This window comes from Strix aluco, chromosome 10 (assembly GCF_031877795.1).
Source record: "Strix aluco isolate bStrAlu1 chromosome 10, bStrAlu1.hap1, whole genome shotgun sequence".
Classification (NCBI taxonomy): domain Eukaryota; kingdom Metazoa; phylum Chordata; class Aves; order Strigiformes; family Strigidae; genus Strix; species Strix aluco.
In genome coordinates, this window is record NC_133940.1 from 16,340,924 (window position 1) to 16,358,761 (window position 17,838).

General features: G+C 41.6%; 2 protein-coding genes across 3 annotated transcripts; one reads left to right on the top strand and one right to left on the bottom strand.

Annotated features, from left to right (window-relative positions):
* Positions 1 to 176: 176 nt before the first annotated feature.
* CETN2 (centrin 2) lies at positions 177 to 4,728 on the bottom strand. The gene is made up of 5 exons (XM_074835418.1): positions 4,614 to 4,728; positions 4,202 to 4,360; positions 2,916 to 3,044; positions 2,073 to 2,210; positions 177 to 1,290 (listed from the first exon to the last, which is right to left on the bottom strand). Exons 1-5 carry the CDS (start codon positions 4,614 to 4,616, stop codon positions 1,201 to 1,203), a joined length of 519 nt encoding a protein of 172 aa, XP_074691519.1. The 5' UTR covers positions 4,617 to 4,728; the 3' UTR covers positions 177 to 1,200.
* Positions 4,729 to 5,067: 339 nt separating this feature from the next.
* NSDHL (NAD(P) dependent 3-beta-hydroxysteroid dehydrogenase NSDHL) lies at positions 5,068 to 17,385 on the top strand. Of its 2 annotated transcripts, none has more exons than XM_074834991.1 (8): positions 5,068 to 5,096; positions 6,761 to 6,811; positions 9,150 to 9,311; positions 10,257 to 10,403; positions 11,824 to 11,952; positions 13,890 to 14,032; positions 15,554 to 15,656; positions 16,376 to 17,385. In XM_074834991.1, the coding sequence occupies exons 2-8, from the start codon at positions 6,791 to 6,793 to the stop codon at positions 16,709 to 16,711; spliced, it is 1,041 nt and encodes a 346-aa protein (XP_074691092.1). In that variant the 5' UTR covers positions 5,068 to 5,096; positions 6,761 to 6,790; the 3' UTR covers positions 16,712 to 17,385. The 2 variants fall into 2 exon arrangements, with proteins under 2 accessions (XP_074691092.1, XP_074691093.1); XM_074834992.1 differs by lacking the exon at positions 5,068 to 5,096 and adding an exon at positions 5,597 to 6,269.
* Positions 17,386 to 17,838: the final 453 nt, after the last annotated feature.

Here is a 17,838-nt window from a genome sequence, read left to right on the forward strand (position 1 = left end):
ATTAAATTCACCTTGGCTAATAGTCAAGAGTTTTTGATGTACCCCTTGTCACATATTCCTCTACCTATATCTCGTGTCAAAATTAGAAATCTGATTTTACTTCTCACAGTTTTCTGTAATGGAGATGTTTTACCATACACAGGCACAAGAGACTGCAACAATCACAAAGGAATAAATTAGGTTTTGAGTCAGGAGGATGTTTATATTTCTGGAAAGCAGGACACTGTCCTGTCCTTGCCTGAGAGTCAAGCAGAAGGATATCGCAGGGAGGAGTGGAACAAAGCACAGGCGGTTGTTTCCTTCAGCACAAGGCCAAAGGCATCCTGGAGCAATGCTGTTACCTGAGATGGACACCACTTCAAAGACAGACTCTGCTGGAGCTGCTGCCTCTGGAGTGAAGCATTTAGTAACTAGGGCCCTTCTGAGGACTTGAAGAGTTTCAACTTGGAAAATCATTTTATTATTTGTCAGCAGATCAGAAGCCATGCAGTAGCAGGGGATCTGTTTGCTTTTTTGTATACTTCTTTCCACAACTCTGATGTCTTAAAATAAAGACACTTTGTATTTTAAATACAATCATATTGGCAGCCACTGGATAGTCCTGCAAACATACAGAGCTTTCAGCAGCAGCACCGGTATCTTCCCTCTTCTTTTGCAACGAGATTTCTTTAAACGTGTGAACTGAATAGCAGTAAGTTAAGATGCAGCAGTCTGTCTACTTACTTTGTCTTTCAGTTTAAAGAAAATACTAAAAAAGGGGAGGGAGTAATCACCATAAGAAAGTATAAAAAGCTGATCCTTGCAAATACGTCATATAAAGAGTTCACTATAGCTGGGCCCAAAGCAAGACATTAAACCAAAAACTTCAACTGCTGGGAAACAGATTTACACTATCTGGTTTTGAGTCCTCTCTTTACCAAACCACAATCATTCGACATGTTTTTTAGTCAAAGAAGGACCTGAATACTGTCACTGAAAAATGTGATTTGTGTATCGAAAACAGAGTGTAAACATCTTATGAGCAAGCATGTTTCTACATGTAAACAAGTTAGCAGTTGGTAACTGTTCTCAAACACAAGTTTAAGATCATCTACTTAAAAAAAAAATTGACCTATATTTTCTGCTGTCTCAAAAGAAATAAAAGGCTGTAAAAAACTAACCAAACGTATATAAAGGTGCAAAAATAAATAAAATTCTGTTTCAGTAAAGGCTGGTCTTCTTCATGATCCGCAAGAATTCTTGTTCATTCACTTCCCCATCCCCATCTCTATCTGCTTCATCGATCATTTCCTGAAAGATATTTGTATTCACAAATTAGATGCGGATTAGAATGATTAGATTAATTCAGAATTAGAACCACTTTTTAGTAAATTGTATTGGAGGGGACAGTGTTAGCTGAATGTCAGACTTGCTATGCTACAAAATACTAGATTAGACACTAGTATGTTTTTTTAACTATATATTTATACAAAAATCTGTATAGAAAATGTATTATAGGAACTGTCCTGGAAGAAACAAAGTGTTTGGAGCAGAGTTGTTCCTTTTACATCACCATAACTATAAAACTGCAACGCTACTGATGCGATTTTGACAGCCATGTATGCTTAACCCACCTTCGACCTCAGAATCCATTTCCCAACCACAAATTGACAGCAGCTCTTCCGTTTCTGCCAGGAAAGACAGGGCAGATTTTCCTAACAGTTCAAGTGTAAAGATCCCACAGGATGCTAGAGGACACACCTAAAACTGAGACTGCTGCCTTTATCTAAAAACTGACCCTGAGAGGGCTTCCTTCCCCACCGAGACAGAGATTCCCATTCCTTATTCTCGCTGCTAGCTCTAGTGCTTAACAGACCCATCAGAGATGGCTCAGCTCTTCGGGGAGAAGGAGAATTAAACTGTGATTATTTACATAGGCTTTAAACAAATGTAAATACAAAACCAAGCAATACATGAACATTCTGTGACTGCCCTCCTGTTCCACAGGCACAGTGGAATCTGGCCCCTTTTATGTTCACTACACACAAAGGCAGACAGCGTGTGTGATATGGTTTCATATACCAGGTACAAACCTGCAGCTCTTCATCTGTGAGATTTTCCCCCAGTTCTTTGGCAACACGTTTGAGGTTTTTGAAAGAGATTTTGCCAGTTTCATCATCATCAAAGAGTTTGAAAGCTTTGAGAATCTCCTCTTTGGAATCTTTTTCAGCCTTAAGGAAGTAACCATAAGTTTAAGGAAAAAAAGTAGTAGTTATGTTGTAGGTAACACTCAAAGTTATAAAAGACAAGCATTATAAAGACTGAGAAACAGTCTCTTAAGAGCAAATTTAAAGCAGCCCAGCCAACAGGAAGTATACATACAAATTCTAAAGGTAGACAGAGACACAGTGATGCTTCCTGAACCTCAGGGTTTCAGGGAATTTTTTTTTCTTTCATAGCTAGCCATATGTCTTTAGGATTTCAGTATCAGGATCTTCCACTATTAAATACCTGGTTTTACTCAACATGTTTTAAGATTTTTAAAACCAAAGATTTCATCTGTAAATATCTTAATATTCAAGAAAAGAAAATACAGTGCACTGCTACACAGTCATCCATGTCATGTGTCAATACTCCTGACAGCTTTCTGCAGGCCAAAGCTGGTTTTAATCTGTGATAAAAAGGCTTGATTTCACTTTTCCCCTTTTTTCACATACACACAAAACTGATTGTTAAAGAAACTTGTTAATGACATATAATTATTTCAACCTTACCTTGAAAAATGAGGTAGGGTAGTCCCTGTCTTGCAATTCTAACTTTTACATACTTTGTTGTTAAGATTAAAATGTGCTTTCATCTTCCATTAAAATCAGGAGATGAAAGATACTCAGCCATTTTTAAAACTGCTTTCACTTTGACTTTTAAAATTTACATACCATTTTTTGTGTCATCACTACCAAGAAGTCATGGAAGCTGATTTTTCCTGTTCCTTCCTTATCAATATCTGCTATCATTTTCTTGATCTCTTCTTTTTTAGGTTCAAACCCTAGTGCTCTCATGGCCACCTGTAAGGACAAAAAAACCCTCATAAATCATACAAAACTATAAACAAAACCACGGGGGCAGGAAGAAAGTTGAACTTGATGCCACACGTTATGGCATTCTATGTTTCAAGAAAAACAGCAAGGTAAGGGACAGACTTAGAGCAATGCTTCTCTACACACAAGAGCACATCAAGATGCAGAAAATGGGAATGCAACCACTCATATTCTGGAGTTGTCCTTCAGTTAATTCAGAAATTTCCTAAACACATGCTTACCATCACATCCACCACCCCTGGCTCAGAACTGGCAAGAATTTGGAGGGTAAGGCTATATAAGAGTCTTGGGAGAAATATTTTCCTTAAGAAAACTTGGATTTTTTTATAAAGTCATAGCATACCTATTTTGGTATATACTTTTTTAAACTCTTGTGATGGGCACTCAGAGCATAAAAGTCCCACTTCAATTAATATTTTGAAAGAAAAATTTCCAAACTGTCACACAGTGCTATGGATAGGAATTTCTAAGGCTACTGGAAAATTGAATGTTATTCCCCTCCTGTCAAGGGAATTTCTACTAGTATTCCCTTTGCAATAAGAAACAAGACACTGAACAATTACAACAAAAAAAAAAAAGCTTATTTCAGGCCCTGTTGTAAGCAAGATAGCTAAATGGGAGACCCAGAAATGTCTCAACAAAATAACTTCAAGACAAGTGACTCCATGAAAGAAGTTTCCATCATGCTTGCAAGTCTATCAAACTCTGACAGCCTGATCTGATGGCACAAAGATGGAAGGTCTTAAGCTGGTAGACCATAGGGAACTTAAATCAGTTAATTTTTCATTCTTGTGACAAAAATGTTTTTCAATTAATGTTGGGAGAACACAATCAAATGCTTTGTGAGCATGACAACACTCCTATAAGCAGCATATCCAAGGATGCCTTCCCTTGCAGACACCTGCAAGCACACCTACACACTTCAGTTTAAATTAAAATCAATTAATTAAATATTAAACTAAATTTAAATTTAAAAAGTAATTAAAGAGAAAAACGTACCTATTGACAACAAGGTTTTATGCTGGGGGGGGGAATCTCTCCTGTTTAAGGTCATTTAGGGTTTATGCCCCTATTATTTTATTACCTCAGTAGAACTGTGCTTTTAGCACTAGGAAAGTTCTTACCTTTAGCTCCTTAACATCTATGCTCCCGGTGCCGTCTGTGTCAAACAGGTCGAAAGCCTCCCGGATCTCCTGCTTCTGCTCCTCAGTGAGCTCCAGCTTGGGGCTCGCTTTCTTCCTCTGGGACGCGGCTCCTAGCGAGGGCTTCTTAAAGCTGGAGGCCTTGGCACAGCAACACAAGAGCAAAGGAGGATCAGGCCGCCGCGGCGGCGACGCACCGCCCCGGGAAGGGCAGGTGAGGCCCGGAGGACAGCGGCCGCCTCAGCCCCCAGCCCACACCGCGGTCCCGGGGTTGCTCCGGGCTGACAGGGGCCTACCCTGCAGTTCTACGACCGTGGCGCCGGGAAGCCGGAGCGGAGCAGCAGGAGGTGAGGGAGGGGAAACGCCCCGCTGCACCGGGCCGGGTCGAACTCACCATTCCGGCAGCCGGTGCCTTGGGACAGCACCAGTCCAGGCAGGCCGAGACCCAATACCACCCTTCCCCATTGGCTAATGCCCCTACGCCGCTGCTATGGCAACCCTCATTCCTATTTGGCGGAGAGCCGGGCGCGGGGGGTGCTTAGGCGACAGCTATTGGCCAACAGGTGGCTGGGGCGGAACCAAGAGGCGACTGACCGGGGAGCGGAACCTCTCCTCCTTCCGTCAACGCGATTGGCCGGAGGGCAGAGGCCGCGGGCCAATCAGCGAACGATATTCGGCTAGCGCGATGCTCAGCCCAGGGCGCGCGGGAGGAGAAGCGGCGGGAGCCGGCGGAGTGGGCGGGGTCTGCTGGAGGTGTCCGCGCCGATTGGTGGGCGGGAGGGACGGGCTCGAGCCGGGGGCGGAGCCTGGGCGGGCGTGAGCGCGGGCTGGGGAGGGCTGAGGAGGGTTGAGGAGGGTTGAGGGCGCCGGCGGTGCGGTGAGCGGGGAGGGGCTGGGCTGAGGGAGGCTGAGGGGTGTGAGGGGGCCTGGGGCGTAGGGAAGGCCATGGGGGCTGTGGAGGGGCAGGCTGGGGGCAGCAGAGCCTGCAGGGCTATGAGGAGGGCTGGGGCGAGGGGTAGGTTGTGGGGGCTGCGGAGCTAAGGGGTGAGGGGGGGGTAGGGGAGGCTGTGGGGGAACAAGGGGTAGGTTGTGGGGTGTATGGGGAGGGAAGCTGGGGGTGGGGGAGGCTTCAGGGGATGGGCAGTGTGTGGAAGGGCAAACTGTAGTGGGGTGGGAGAAGTTGGGGCTGTATGGAGGGTGGCTAAAGTGGGAAGGGGGACTCTGGGATGATGGGGCTGAAAGAGCTGGAGGGAAACTGGAGATGGAGCCGTTCATAAATTAAATTTTGAAGAGGGGTAAAGCCTGTGTTAAGGGAGACATGAGGGTAGAAGAGGGGTCAAGTCTTCACCCTGTGCCCATGCTTCTAAACCAGCTTGGTGTTCCTGCTGGACAGGCACCAATCCTGCCCTTTTTGGCTCTTTCCTTGCCATTTCAAAGGGCTTTTCAGAAAAATAAAAACTGAAGAGTGCTAAACTGTGTAGCTTGCAGAGTGAGCCAGTTCAGCAGATGTACTTGCTTGCGTGTGGCATGGTACTGTGATAATTTTATAGCAACATTGGCGTAGCTGTTCCTGGATCTCATTCAGCTGTGTTGGCACTAGTGTTTGTGAAGCGAGATGGGTCAGAGAGCTGCTCTGGCTGAAAACTAACCCAGGCAGAAAATGATTAATTTTCAGCTAGTCATAGCCTTGATCCATCTTAGTGCATGAATAGCAGAAGGTAGTGGGAAGCACTGACTAGGAATAAGGAGAATCAAATCAGCCTCTAAAGCAGCAGTTGATCATAGTGATGGTTTAAAGTGACTGTAAAGCCATCAGAAGTCTTTGTGCGCAGCTTGTCTTTATGTTGAAAACAGATCTACATAATCATGTTGTCTTTTTCTGTCTTTTGATTATACCCCACACAGTAGAATCCCAGCTGAATTGGGAATTTTATTTGCTATTGCTGGGAGGAAGAGTGTATTTTAATGAAACTGGTGGTATCAACAGCCTGTGATGTGAAAACTTGGAAAATCTCACCACTGACTCCCCTCTCTTTGCTGATGGGCACCAGTGAGCACCGGCGTTTCTTCTGTGCTGTGTCTGCTGCTGTGGAACAGGCAGGCATGGTGCTGCTGAAATGCTTGAACTTCAGTTTTATTTTGTTGTTCCCAACATCCCAGAGCAGCTATATTTTTGAAGAGGACATTGCCAAAAACTGCAATTGTGTTCATGTTATTTGGAATGTAAATATTCAGACTTAAAGAAAGTACATGAAGCTAATACTAGCTAAAATAAGATGGTGCCTTTGTTATCAAGGGTATTTTATCATATTAAAATTATGCATTTGAGAAAGTTATTTGATACCACTGTTACTCTTGTACTACTTATTTGTTCAGCAGGACAGGGAGAATTAGCTCACTCTTCACACTTCTGCTTTAGTACAATGGCTGCAAACCTTGATTTCTATAACTAGAAAGGTGCTTTTAAAAAAGGTTTAGTTTGTGTTAATGGCACGTTTAAGTATTGTATTGTGAATAAAATCATATTCTCCTTTTTTAAAGGAATCAGGTTGATAGTGAGTCATCTGAGAAATGGCCACACACCTCAGATCGGTAAGTTGAGGACTTAGATGATACTTTATGAAGGTTTGTCTTGCAGAAACGTGTTTTCATAGATATGTCTTATGAACATTACTAGAGAAGACATGAGACTGTTTCTGCCTTAATGCCTACTCCAGAGATATTGCTGGGGGAAATGTGATTTACTAAGGAGTAGTTTGTTGCTGTCAGTTCCCAAGACATCCAGGAATGCTCCAACTCCCCCAGGAACACCAGTGGCTTTGTCAGCGCTGCCAAATCAATTGGTCTGGAGATTTAGTTACTCCAAGTTAATTTCTACATGCCTTGTAACATTATTCCATGTTGTAGTGCAGATAAAGGCCCAGTTGAGGCCCCTGAGATCTACCGGGCCGTTGTAACCTCCTTCTAGGATTACTGCATTGAATACAGGAGGTTAGAATATGGAAGGAGTAACAGTTTGCTTAGCTCAGAGAGGTGTTTGGACATTACTTTTAGGAGTACAATTTATTAAGCTGTTCTGTTGCATTACCTGTGGTTCTTGTTCATAGAGAAATTTCTGCCTTCTGAACTATTTTCTCATTAATTCATATGGAGGTTATGAAGGACCAGTGGATCTCAGATATTTAAGAAACAAAAAAAAATGTAGTGTCATGATAGAGATCGTGAACAAGCTGTTGTATCTTCACAGCACAACACTAGATATGTAGTAATTCATATCCTAAAATCAATATAGTCATGCGTAGCCTGGCTTTCTACTTGCATTTTGTAAAATAGCTAATTAAACCAGGTGCAGCACTGTTAGCTGCAGTTATACTGATTCTGGTCATTGAGTTGGTTTGTTTAGTACTTTCCCAAGAGATGAGTGTACTAGATCGTATTGCATATTATAAATGTGCACTAAAGATAATTTAAATAGTCTGCTTCTCATCACCAGTTAGAATACTGTCCTTATACTTGAGTGAGTGGAAAACTATCGTACAGAAAAACCTGGATTGTCTCATCTGTACTGGTAGAAAATGATTCTGATATTGAGAGCAGACAGAGGGCGTCATTCTGCCACTGTAAAACTTTGGTCCAGCACATCTGAGTGCAGTGTGCAGTTTGGGTGCTCTTATTTCATGAGGAATGCACTGGAATGAGAAAGGGTACAGGGGAAGGCAAGTGAAAATATTGATGGAACAGAGTGACTGCCTTTTGAGGAGAAGCTGAAAAGGCTCGACCCCTCAACGCAGAGAGGACGCCGCAGAGGAATGTGACTGCGTTTAGGGAACTGGGAAGCTGACAAGCGAATGCAAAACTGTTGTAGCAGAGGAATACAAGGAGAGTGAACTGCAGAGAGTCTTTAGACTCACATGTTCTTCCTACGTTGTCTGTTCTCTTGCAACTATCAAAACCAAACAGATGACTGGGCCAACCCATTGGAACTTTGAAAAATTATTTTAATCAGACTGTAGTTTTCATGCACCATTCTAAATAACTGGTTATGCTTTAATGTAACTGAGCAACTGCAGTGAACTCTTTGACTTTCTGTTGTGGATAATTGGCACTTTGCAGTAGAACCTTTGTTTAAGGATGTAGCACTTAGAAACTTCGGAACAATTGTTGTCTTTGTGTGGTTTCACTGGGTTAAAATTCCCTTCAGCTCGATAGTATAACTGCAGAGGTGGGTTTTTGTGTAGCAACAATAAGGAGCAAATCTGTTTCCAACCAGGACAGAGCATTCTGTGTACAAAAGCTTCCTCAGAGTTGTCACTTGTATGTTCTGTGTTGGCGGTAACGTTTTTGGTCTCAGTCTGGTTAGATGAGTGATCAGACCGGAATCTGTTAATTAGTGACTCTAGCCATTGACTTTTAAAAGGTTAAAAAAAGAAAGGAAGAACTAATGATTAACTAGAAAAGATAATCCTTGCCTTTACCTGATTGATTTCTTGGCTTGGAGAAGCCTAAGTTTCACATGCTCTGAAAACGGTTTTGTTCTTGCTGTCGCAGATGGTTTTAGTATTCTGAATTATCTGTGCCATGTGGCTGAAGCAAATTCTGTTTGCTTGACCATCAGGTCAGAGTTTGTCAGAGCCAGTCCTCTTTTTCTTCCCTACCACGTGAGCCACTTGGTTATGAGGCAGAGTCCTGCCAAAATACAAACCAGCGTGTGAGCCGCGTGGACCATTAGTGTGTCTGAACTTTTAAGTTACTGTGATAGTACAAACATATTGAAGAGTCTTTTGATATCTGAATTTAGACTCCTCCAATCAAACGAGCTAATGACTAGTTGTGCAAAATTCCAGCACATTAAAATCTCAGGAAATTCAGATCAGTTTACTTGGACAGTTTGTATCTGCTCACTGAAGTGCTTTTCTCCCTGTCTCTGCAGGCTGGTAAGAAATGTACAGTGATCGGCGGGTCAGGATTCTTAGGCCAGCACATGGTGGAGCAGCTCCTGAAGAAAGGTTACACAGTCAACGTGTTCGATATTCAGAAGAGATTTGACAATGACAGAGTGCAGTTCTTCCTGGGAGACCTTTGCGACAAAGAGGTACAGACTAACAACAGTACCTGACATGGGTGGATAGAAGGGATGTCTGTTTAATATGTGTTCCTTCAAAGAGCTTACAGCTTATTGAGCCTTGCCTGGAGCAGTGAAACACCTGAAGGCATTGCACAGGTTCTAAGAGGGTGTGTAGATATGCCCCCCAGCCTTTCCCTGTGAAGTCAGTAGCCTAAGCAGTTTTCTGTGGAACCCTCATCTAGAACATTTAAAGGAATATACTTGACATCTGCTTGAAGCTGAAAAGAACAGAACTTGTTTCTGTACTATGATTTGCATTACTGTTAGCTCAGATATACAGTCTAATTACAGTCACTCTTGGTAATTGCATGTGGGTGCTCCTGGCTAACCTCAGCTGCATGAGAATGGCAGAATGCATTATTCCTAACAGCTGAGGCACCCCTTGCTTTAACTCAGTCACACGTGTGAGCCTTGGCAAAAACATCTGTCCACAGTGTGAGGAGACATCTCCCCACCAGTATGAAGTATCATGTCTCAGAGCTTTATGACAGTCATCTCAAACACAGACAGTGCCATGGGGTGCTGCTGGCTGATAAACCTCCTGCTTGCTGAGTTTTCTAACTCCTGTCTCCAGGTAATTTTGAGTCTCATACCTGCACTTGAGACTGTTGCAAGTAGTTAAGTCTAGATAGCCTCCAGGTCTCAGAAGGTTCCTAGGTTCTTCCTTGGAAAGAAAAGATGATGTAGTGCATTTTTGCCTAGCAAGAAGGAGAGGACATTGTGAAGATCCTGGATGCTAATCCTACTCCAGCTGCTTACCTTTATGGAAGGAACACGACTTGAAATTTAGCGGTTTTGCTTCCATGAGAAAAAGAACAGTGTTTTATTTCCTTCCTTTTTTTTTTTTTTTTCCCCTCTGAGTACACACTATTGCTGTTGCTTCATTGCTGTCTCGTGTGATATATCTTCTAGGCTTTGCTTCCAGCTTTACAAGGTGTGTCAGTTGCATTTCATTGTGCATCACCAGCACCTTCAAGTGACAACAGGGAACTGTTTTATAAAGTGAATTTTATGGGAACCAAAGCAGTCGTTGAAGCCTGCAAAGAAGCTGGAGTGCAGGTAAGAGTAGAAAAGCACATGGAGGTTGTAAGATGCTGATGTGGTCTTGTAACCATTACAGCATGGACCAATTTCAGTCTAGTTTGATAGAGGGGCAGAGGTCTCTGAGATAGTGAATTCCTGCTTGTTCTGTGAAAATTTATAGAACAGAGAGACTCTGTTGGTCTCCTGCTTAGTGTCTGGTATTAGCTCAGTCTATGTTTGCCACAGAAAACCTACACATTGCAATTTTCCTGACTGCAGGAAAAGCATTTGTTAAAATTTGTCCTACTAGACATCTGGGAATCACACATGGGAGAACCACAACTGGCAAGTGGATTCTTTCATGCTTTAATAGGGGGACAGTGCTAAAGATAGCTTTTCCAGCAGTGGAAGTATTCATGGCATCTATTACCTATGTGAATTCTTTGACATATAATGAGAAGGAACACACTTGTGCCATAATCTCAGAATGATTTGGTTTAGAAAGTCATTTGCCTGCAAAAGAAAGAGCCAGAGGAAACCAGGCTGCTGTCCAGGCAAGGTTGTGGTTGGGGTTTTTTTTTGCCTTATGTTATTTTGGTATCACATGAGTTTTCATTTGAATTCCCAGCAAATTTTGAAGCGCAATGCATGTGAAGATCCCTTACTTATTCTGGGCAGAGATGTTGCCTCCAAAGCGTTCATTTTGTGAAGTGTCCACGTACAAATACAGAAGTAATAATGTTTAGAATTAAATGATGTCTATCTCGCAGGACTCCCAGCTCCACAGTTTGTTGTTTGTTAGGGTTGTTTTCCCCCCCTCATGTAATAAGCTGTTGTAGGAAATGGATCACGTGGTGTTTACCTTCAGGCTTAGCCTAGATTCTATCAGAACAAGGAGTTAAGTCTTGTTGGAACTTGTTGGATCTAGTCATCTTTGTATTACAATGTAGATCTTGTTTAAAAACATGTTTCTGATTACTCAAATACATTACTGACTTCCTGTTTTGAATCCACTAGGGTATGTTTCTATCCAACAAAAACATCCAAGATAAGAAATCTTTTTTGGTTTAATCTGCTGTGATGTTGTTACTGTCAAGATGAGCAAATACATCTTAAAAATACTCATTGCATGTTAAGTGCTAAAATGTACCAAGTCAGGTGGGCACTCGGATTTTCCTGGAGATGTTTTCCCCTTGACTGGCTGCCTTGGATGTTTATTGAAATGTTTTAATCTCCTTTAGGTAGCACTAAACAATATGACAGAGTCAATTAAGAGTGGGAGTTTTCTTACCTGCAGTTTCAGATCATCTTCTCTTAGCCCATGTTCTTCTAGACGTAGTTTATTATCTGTAGAATCAGTTGATTAAACATTATTATTGTCTTTACTCAGCCTTCATAAATAATGACCCTTTTGTCTTAGGCTTTAAACAACTGTTTTCTTTTGTATCTGTTGCAGAAACTGGTGTTAACAAGCAGTGCCAGTGTAGTTTTTGAGGGCACAGACATAAAAAATGGATCAGAAGATCTCCCTTATGCAAAAAAACCTATCGACTATTACACAGAGACGAAGATCCTACAGGAGAAGGTATTGTATGGTTAACACTTATTTCTGATGCTTAAAACTGCCCTTCTAAAAGGAGGGCATGCCTTAGGGGGACACAGCAGACCCTTCAAGACTGAACAGATCTCTTGTTCTCCAGAATTTCTCTTTCATTAAAAAGAAGTATCTCGTTCTTACAGTTGCAAAGAAAATCTGCACAGAATCATGCATATGTAGTAACGCCTGCTAGAGTTTTTGGCGTATAGTAGAAAATTCCCTTCTTTTAGACAAATCTGTCTGATTTTAGCCCTCTTATTCTCAGCATGGAGGCTAGCGAGCTGTGCGTTCATTTGTTCTGTTACAGAGAAGTACGACGGGTGGCTGCCGCTGGCATCTTTCACCTGCTTGCGTTACTTCTCCATAGGCATGCTGATGGGTTGGTCCAGGGGATGCTTTCCTAGCAGCTGTCTAAGTGGTCCAAATACATAAGTACTCAGTTATGTCTTCCTTGGCTGGTGAAACTCCTAAGTAGTGTGTTCACTTAATTAAAAGAGAATAAAATAAAGCTATGACATAAATTACCAAGGAAGTTGAATGAAGTAGTGTGTTACACTACAGAGGTTGTTTCTAGACAAAGAATAAAAGAACGGGCAGAGGTGTCGCTTTTGTTGCAAGAGCCATGTGATAATCCTGTTTCTTAACTGGTCCAGTTAAGGGGAGATTTTTGCCTTCTCTGCTCCTACTGGAACCCCATTTACCTGATTTGCAGCCTGAAGTTACAGTTGGAATTGCGAACAAGTCACTGGGAAAGGAGAAGATGAGATGAAGATGCAAGCTGAATAACATGTCATAAGCTAATGCTATTGGCCATACACTGAAGATATTCTTGTTAAAAAAGATGTAAAATTTCCTCTACATCTGAACGTCCTAGACTTTGGACACTTGCAAATCACCAGTATCTGTTCTGTTTCAGGTTCTTCATGCTGCAGTATTTGTGCTTTAAATATGGTATGACAATGTTTTAAATCAAAGCGAACAAACATTTTTTCAAACTTTTTTCAGTGGCTTGCATTTCAGTTGTGGAAAGAATGTACACTTTTTGTGCAAGAAGAATTTAGACTTGCTTTCATACTGAAGCTGACAGTGTGTCCTCTAAAGTCGGGTATTAGCCTTTAAGAATTTTTCTTATGTTCCTTGAAAAGAGCTTAATTGAAAACGCAGCATGAAAACATCTGTTCATTCACAAGCGTAACCACTTTGCAGTAAAGTGGACGAATAAAGTGGAAGCTTATGAGTAGCAATCAAGTCTAGCCCAATATGCTCGTAATTATGTCTTTGTTTTGGGTGAAACAGTGAAAGTATTCAGCCTTTATTTGTATGTGTTGTTCTTGGATTTTTAATAGAAAATCCAGCAGCTGTTAAAAATTAGTAGAACATGTTGTTTGGAAACTTCCAGTAGAATTAAATCTTCTTCAGAGATGCCTTGCTAAATCTGCTCAGCACTTGGTGCTAAGGAAGATGGGATCACACCCCTTCTGAATGAGATTGAGAAGGCCCGTGATGGAAATCTTCCACTGTTTGATGAGAGAGACAGACATTGAAGTGCTTAGTGTCCTTCTTCTCTCCAGCATGTCCATAAAGAATTCATGGAGTGAAGAAACTTTCAAAGTTCCTCTGGTTTCTGTGGTGTTAAATGAGAGAGGCAAAGAGTTCCCTTCCTTTGCCTGTCGGTTCATTAAGTGTTCAATAATGAAAACAGATTTTTGTCTGTTTTTCTCATTAAAGAGAAATGGGAGAAGAGATGGGAACAAAGGAAGGATCACTTGTAAAGGTATGGGTGGACAGTAGTTCTTCCACTGATGTCTTTCCAAAGAGATGGGCAAACACCCACCCGCTTTAGTGATGGTCTTGGAATATATTTCTAAGCCATATTTTTCTTCCCAGCTTTTCTCTCCTGATTTGGTTATCTTTTTTCCCTATAGGAGGTGCTCAGTGCAAATGACCCAGGCAACAATTTCTTCACTACTGCTATTCGTCCCCATGGAATATTTGGTCCTAGAGACCCTCAGCTGGTTCCCATCCTCATCCAAGCAGCTAAGAGTGGCAAAATGAAGTTCATAATTGGGTGAGCAAGGCTCAGTCATTTTATAGCTTTTGTTAAAATTGATGCTGAATCTACAAAGCCTTTTTGGAAGGGAATAATATTGAATCTGTAGTGTTGTTATGGCATGGAAAAAACTATGTTTCTTTCATTTTTGACTTGTGATCCAGGATTCTTTTTTTAAAAATCCTTCTGTGTTAGGGACTCGTGCACTCACATGGTAAGTGTTCATAATGCAAGAAGAATACCAGTGGGGAAAGCTGACATTTGAGCTGTCTCTGCATTGTCTAAAGAGCTGTCCTTTTAAATATGAGGGAGCTCAGATTACTTGCTGTTAATTTAATTAATATATACTTCTGGTATTTGAGGTTCTTGCAATTAAAAAGCCTATATGGCAGTGTTTTAATATTTCTGATTATAAGATCAAAGATACTGAATCTTGCAGAGCTTCTAGTGGACCACTGAAATTATAGATCAAGAAATACTTCAATCTATTACTAAGCATATTTTTATCAATTGTATTATGGGCTTGAAAAGAAATGTGCTTTTTAATTTTTAATAGATTTTTATTACATGTAAGGATCTGATTTGTGTGTATATGTGCAGATGTGAATATGTGCTTGGGGTAGAAGGAAGAAAGGGAATAGGGTTGTGGGGTTTTTGGTGTTGGGGTTTTGGGGTTGTTTTTGTTCTTATTCTTCCTTACAATTCCCTTCTGAACTGATCTCTCAAACTGACCTGTGAGCAGCAAACCTACACAAACTCAAGGTTTCCACTCTGTGCAAGTCTGCATTCTCTTCCAGCTCTAACATGCATTCCTCATTTGAATTTTCCTACTATACAGACCTGTATATCCCTTCCAAGAAGGCAAATAAAATAGCAATTCATCCATGAACGCAGGAAATGAAAATTACTCTTTCTCAGAATGTTAGATTGCGGTAATGCTGTTTTTATGGCCAAATGAGTTTTGTAACAAACCACTAGTTTGATTTAGCTGGACCATTGAAAGTGATGTGCAGATCCATTTTCATTTTCTGTACCTGTGTAGAAATAGATTTAACATGGTGGGTTAAATCTGTTTCAGCTACATCTGAAGTTGGCTTATTGAGGGAGTAAGTTAGAATTTCATGATCTAAGAAATCAGTTATTGAAAGCTTGTCCTTAAATGACTTTCTTTGTGCTAGTTAGCACTCTCTTTCTGTTTGTTCTGCTTCTGTGGATCACTACTGATTCTGAGACCTGTAGGATCTGCAACACCTAGCAACTAGGTAACTTGTGATGTTTAAAAATGGTGCTGTTACAGGACTGTAAACTTTGAGGGCCTTGGCAAGAGCTGAGACAATAACAGTCTTTCCTCTGTCTCCAAAATAATATGTAGCGATTTCATCTCTCTGACAGGGTATAGGCTGAAGTTGCAGCACAAGAGAGTGGGAGAAGAGGAAACTAGGAATAAATAAATCTTGTGTGAAAGTCCTTCCTTTTGCCACAAGCACATTTTCAGCTGAACTTGCCTTAGGGCTAACCTTCTTCATTTTGTCTGTGCAGGGATGGAAAGAACTTGGTAGATTTCACTTATGTGGAAAACGTGGTCCATGGACACATCCTAGCTGCAGAAAATCTTCAGAAAGGCTCTGCCCTGTGTGGGAAGGTAAGAAAGGACCTAGCAAGGGGAGGGGAGTGGGTGTCCCCTAGCCAGACTTCATCTGCAAGCCTTGCTTGGCTTCATGTGTGCTCTGTAATTCACGCTGATTTTCATCTGTGCTGAATATGTATCTTGGAGATGAGTGGAACTAGCACACACAAATGGGTCAACTTTTTTCCGTCTGTGGGTATAATGAATGGTTGCCTATCTGGTGACCATTGTATGCAGCCACATGGGCTGAGATGTATGAAAATACTTTAACTTCATGCTATAGAACTTCCTGTGAAAAGAAATCCAGACAGAATTGGGGGCAGCCAGGATGCGTACATAAGAAGCATACTTATTTAGCTTTTACAATAGAGTTCAGAATAGGAGAAACTTGTATAGATTTTCGTGGCACCACCATGCTCTGGGCACGCAGTGTACATACAGCTAGGATGTGTTAATGTGTTTGCATTGTGCTGCATCATTCAGTTTGTTTGACCATTTATGAGTAATTTTATCTCTGGAGCATTGGAAGTAGTTGCCTTCCTCAGCAAAGAAGGGGTTCATCACTTTTCAGACGTAGGTGGTTAGCGCAAAGCAGTTTCTCATGAAAATGTGTTCTCAGTCAAGTCAGGGACGTCAGTCTCCTCAGCACGAACATGAGATGGGCCATCACAGAGACAAATTTGTGGAAACTGTAATGATTTTATCATCTGGCTTTTTGTCTTCCTCTCTTTCAGGCATTTCATATCACAAATGATGAACCAGTTCCTTTCTGGGCTTTCATGTCCCGTATCTTGACTGGCCTGAACTACGATCCTCCCAAGTACCATATTCCCTATTGGCTGGCATATTACCTGGCCCTATTCCTGTCTCTAGTGCTGTGGCTGCTAAGTCCACTGGTCACCATCAAGCCCACTTTTACCCCTATGCGGGTCGCATTAGCTGGAACGTTTCACTACTATAGCTGTGAACGGGCCAAAAGAGACATGGGCTACAAACCAGTGGTGAGCCTGGATGAAGCAATAGACAGGACTCTGCAGAGCTACCCCCACCTACGCCGGGCTAAGGCCTGAGAAGTCAGAGATGGATTTTTTTTCTACTCGATTTTTCGTAATTGCTTTGACATCTTAATGTGAACACTGAAGCAAATTTCACTAATTCTCTGGAACAGGGAATTTTCCCAAAGTCCCTCCTCCTCCTCACTGTTATCAAGACGGCTTTATCTGAGTTGAAAAGAACTCATGTCGGAGCTGTGCTAACAGTTCTTTTCTTTGATGTGACTTCTTGTTTTGAAACAGCTGCTGAACCCTGTGGACTATGAATAAACACCCTCTTGTGTCCTCTTCAATCCCAGCCCAGCACATCAGCATTCCTTCGTCTTCTCTCTCCACCCTTGTCCTCTGTTTTGTTGCTCTGGTGATAACAGCCGCCTCTTCTCATAGCTGCAGACTGGTTAATGAAATACTTCTCACGACTGGTTCCTCTCTGTGGTTCGGCTTTTTTCTATACAAGAGCAATGAAAGAGAGGCTCATGCCAAAAAGGAGTTTGGCTACCATCTCTTAAATAATTGAAACTAATTTTGTTATTCCCTCCATGATTGGTGGGTGATTTGGCTTCTTACTGAGGCATCAGAGTGAAACCTGAGAAAAGGCCTCTCTTTGTAAGGAAACGTGTGCCTTTGTTTCTGCAGGATCCTATTTCTATTCAAAAATAACCCAAATAAATCAAGAAGAGATGACTTCCTAATTTTGTGTTCTGTCTTTGAAAGGGCAGATCACATTCTGAACATCTCAGCATAAACAGGGTTTTAATCATTCCCTTTGTGGGGGGAGAAATCTTTGCTGTGGCTGTTGTCAGCACATACTATTTTACCATAGCTCGCTCACTTCTCATAAGAACTACATTGGTTGGAAGATCCTACTGCAAAAGCTCTCATCTTGACTGACATGTTATTGCTGGTACTGGTGGTTTTTGTTGCTTTGACCACTTAGTATATGAAAAAACTCTTTTCCACAAGAAAATGGTTATCACAATACTGTATTCACCAAGCTATTTAGTTTGACATTTATATTAAGTGTACTTTACCCTATAATCTTTCTAAGTGCTTCAGTTCTGTTTTGTTTTTAAATGAAGAGTTTTAAGTTAGAGCTGGAACTTCCCTCCTTGCCAGTTCCTGGCTCCTCAGGAGTTTTGGTGTTT

What these genes read in the sequence shown, in the direction of transcription:
- NSDHL (XM_074834991.1), top strand. Translation starts at nt 6,791, where the DNA reads ATGGCCACACACCTCAGATCG. An exon ending in GCAAAGAAGCTGGAGTGCAG is followed by an intron (nt 10,404 to 11,823) that starts GTAAGAGTAGAA and finishes TATCTGTTGCAG; the next exon opens with AAACTGGTGTTAACAAGCAG. An exon ending in GCTCTGCCCTGTGTGGGAAG is followed by an intron (nt 15,657 to 16,375) that starts GTAAGAAAGGAC and finishes CCTCTCTTTCAG; the next exon opens with GCATTTCATATCACAAATGA.
- CETN2 (XM_074835418.1), bottom strand. An exon ending in TAGTGATGACACAAAAAATG is followed by an intron (nt 2,211 to 2,915) that starts GTATGTAAATTT and finishes TACTTCCTTAAG; the next exon opens with GCTGAAAAAGATTCCAAAGA. An exon ending in TCACAGATGAAGAGCTGCAG is followed by an intron (nt 1,291 to 2,072) that starts GTTTGTACCTGG and finishes AATATCTTTCAG; the next exon opens with GAAATGATCGATGAAGCAGA.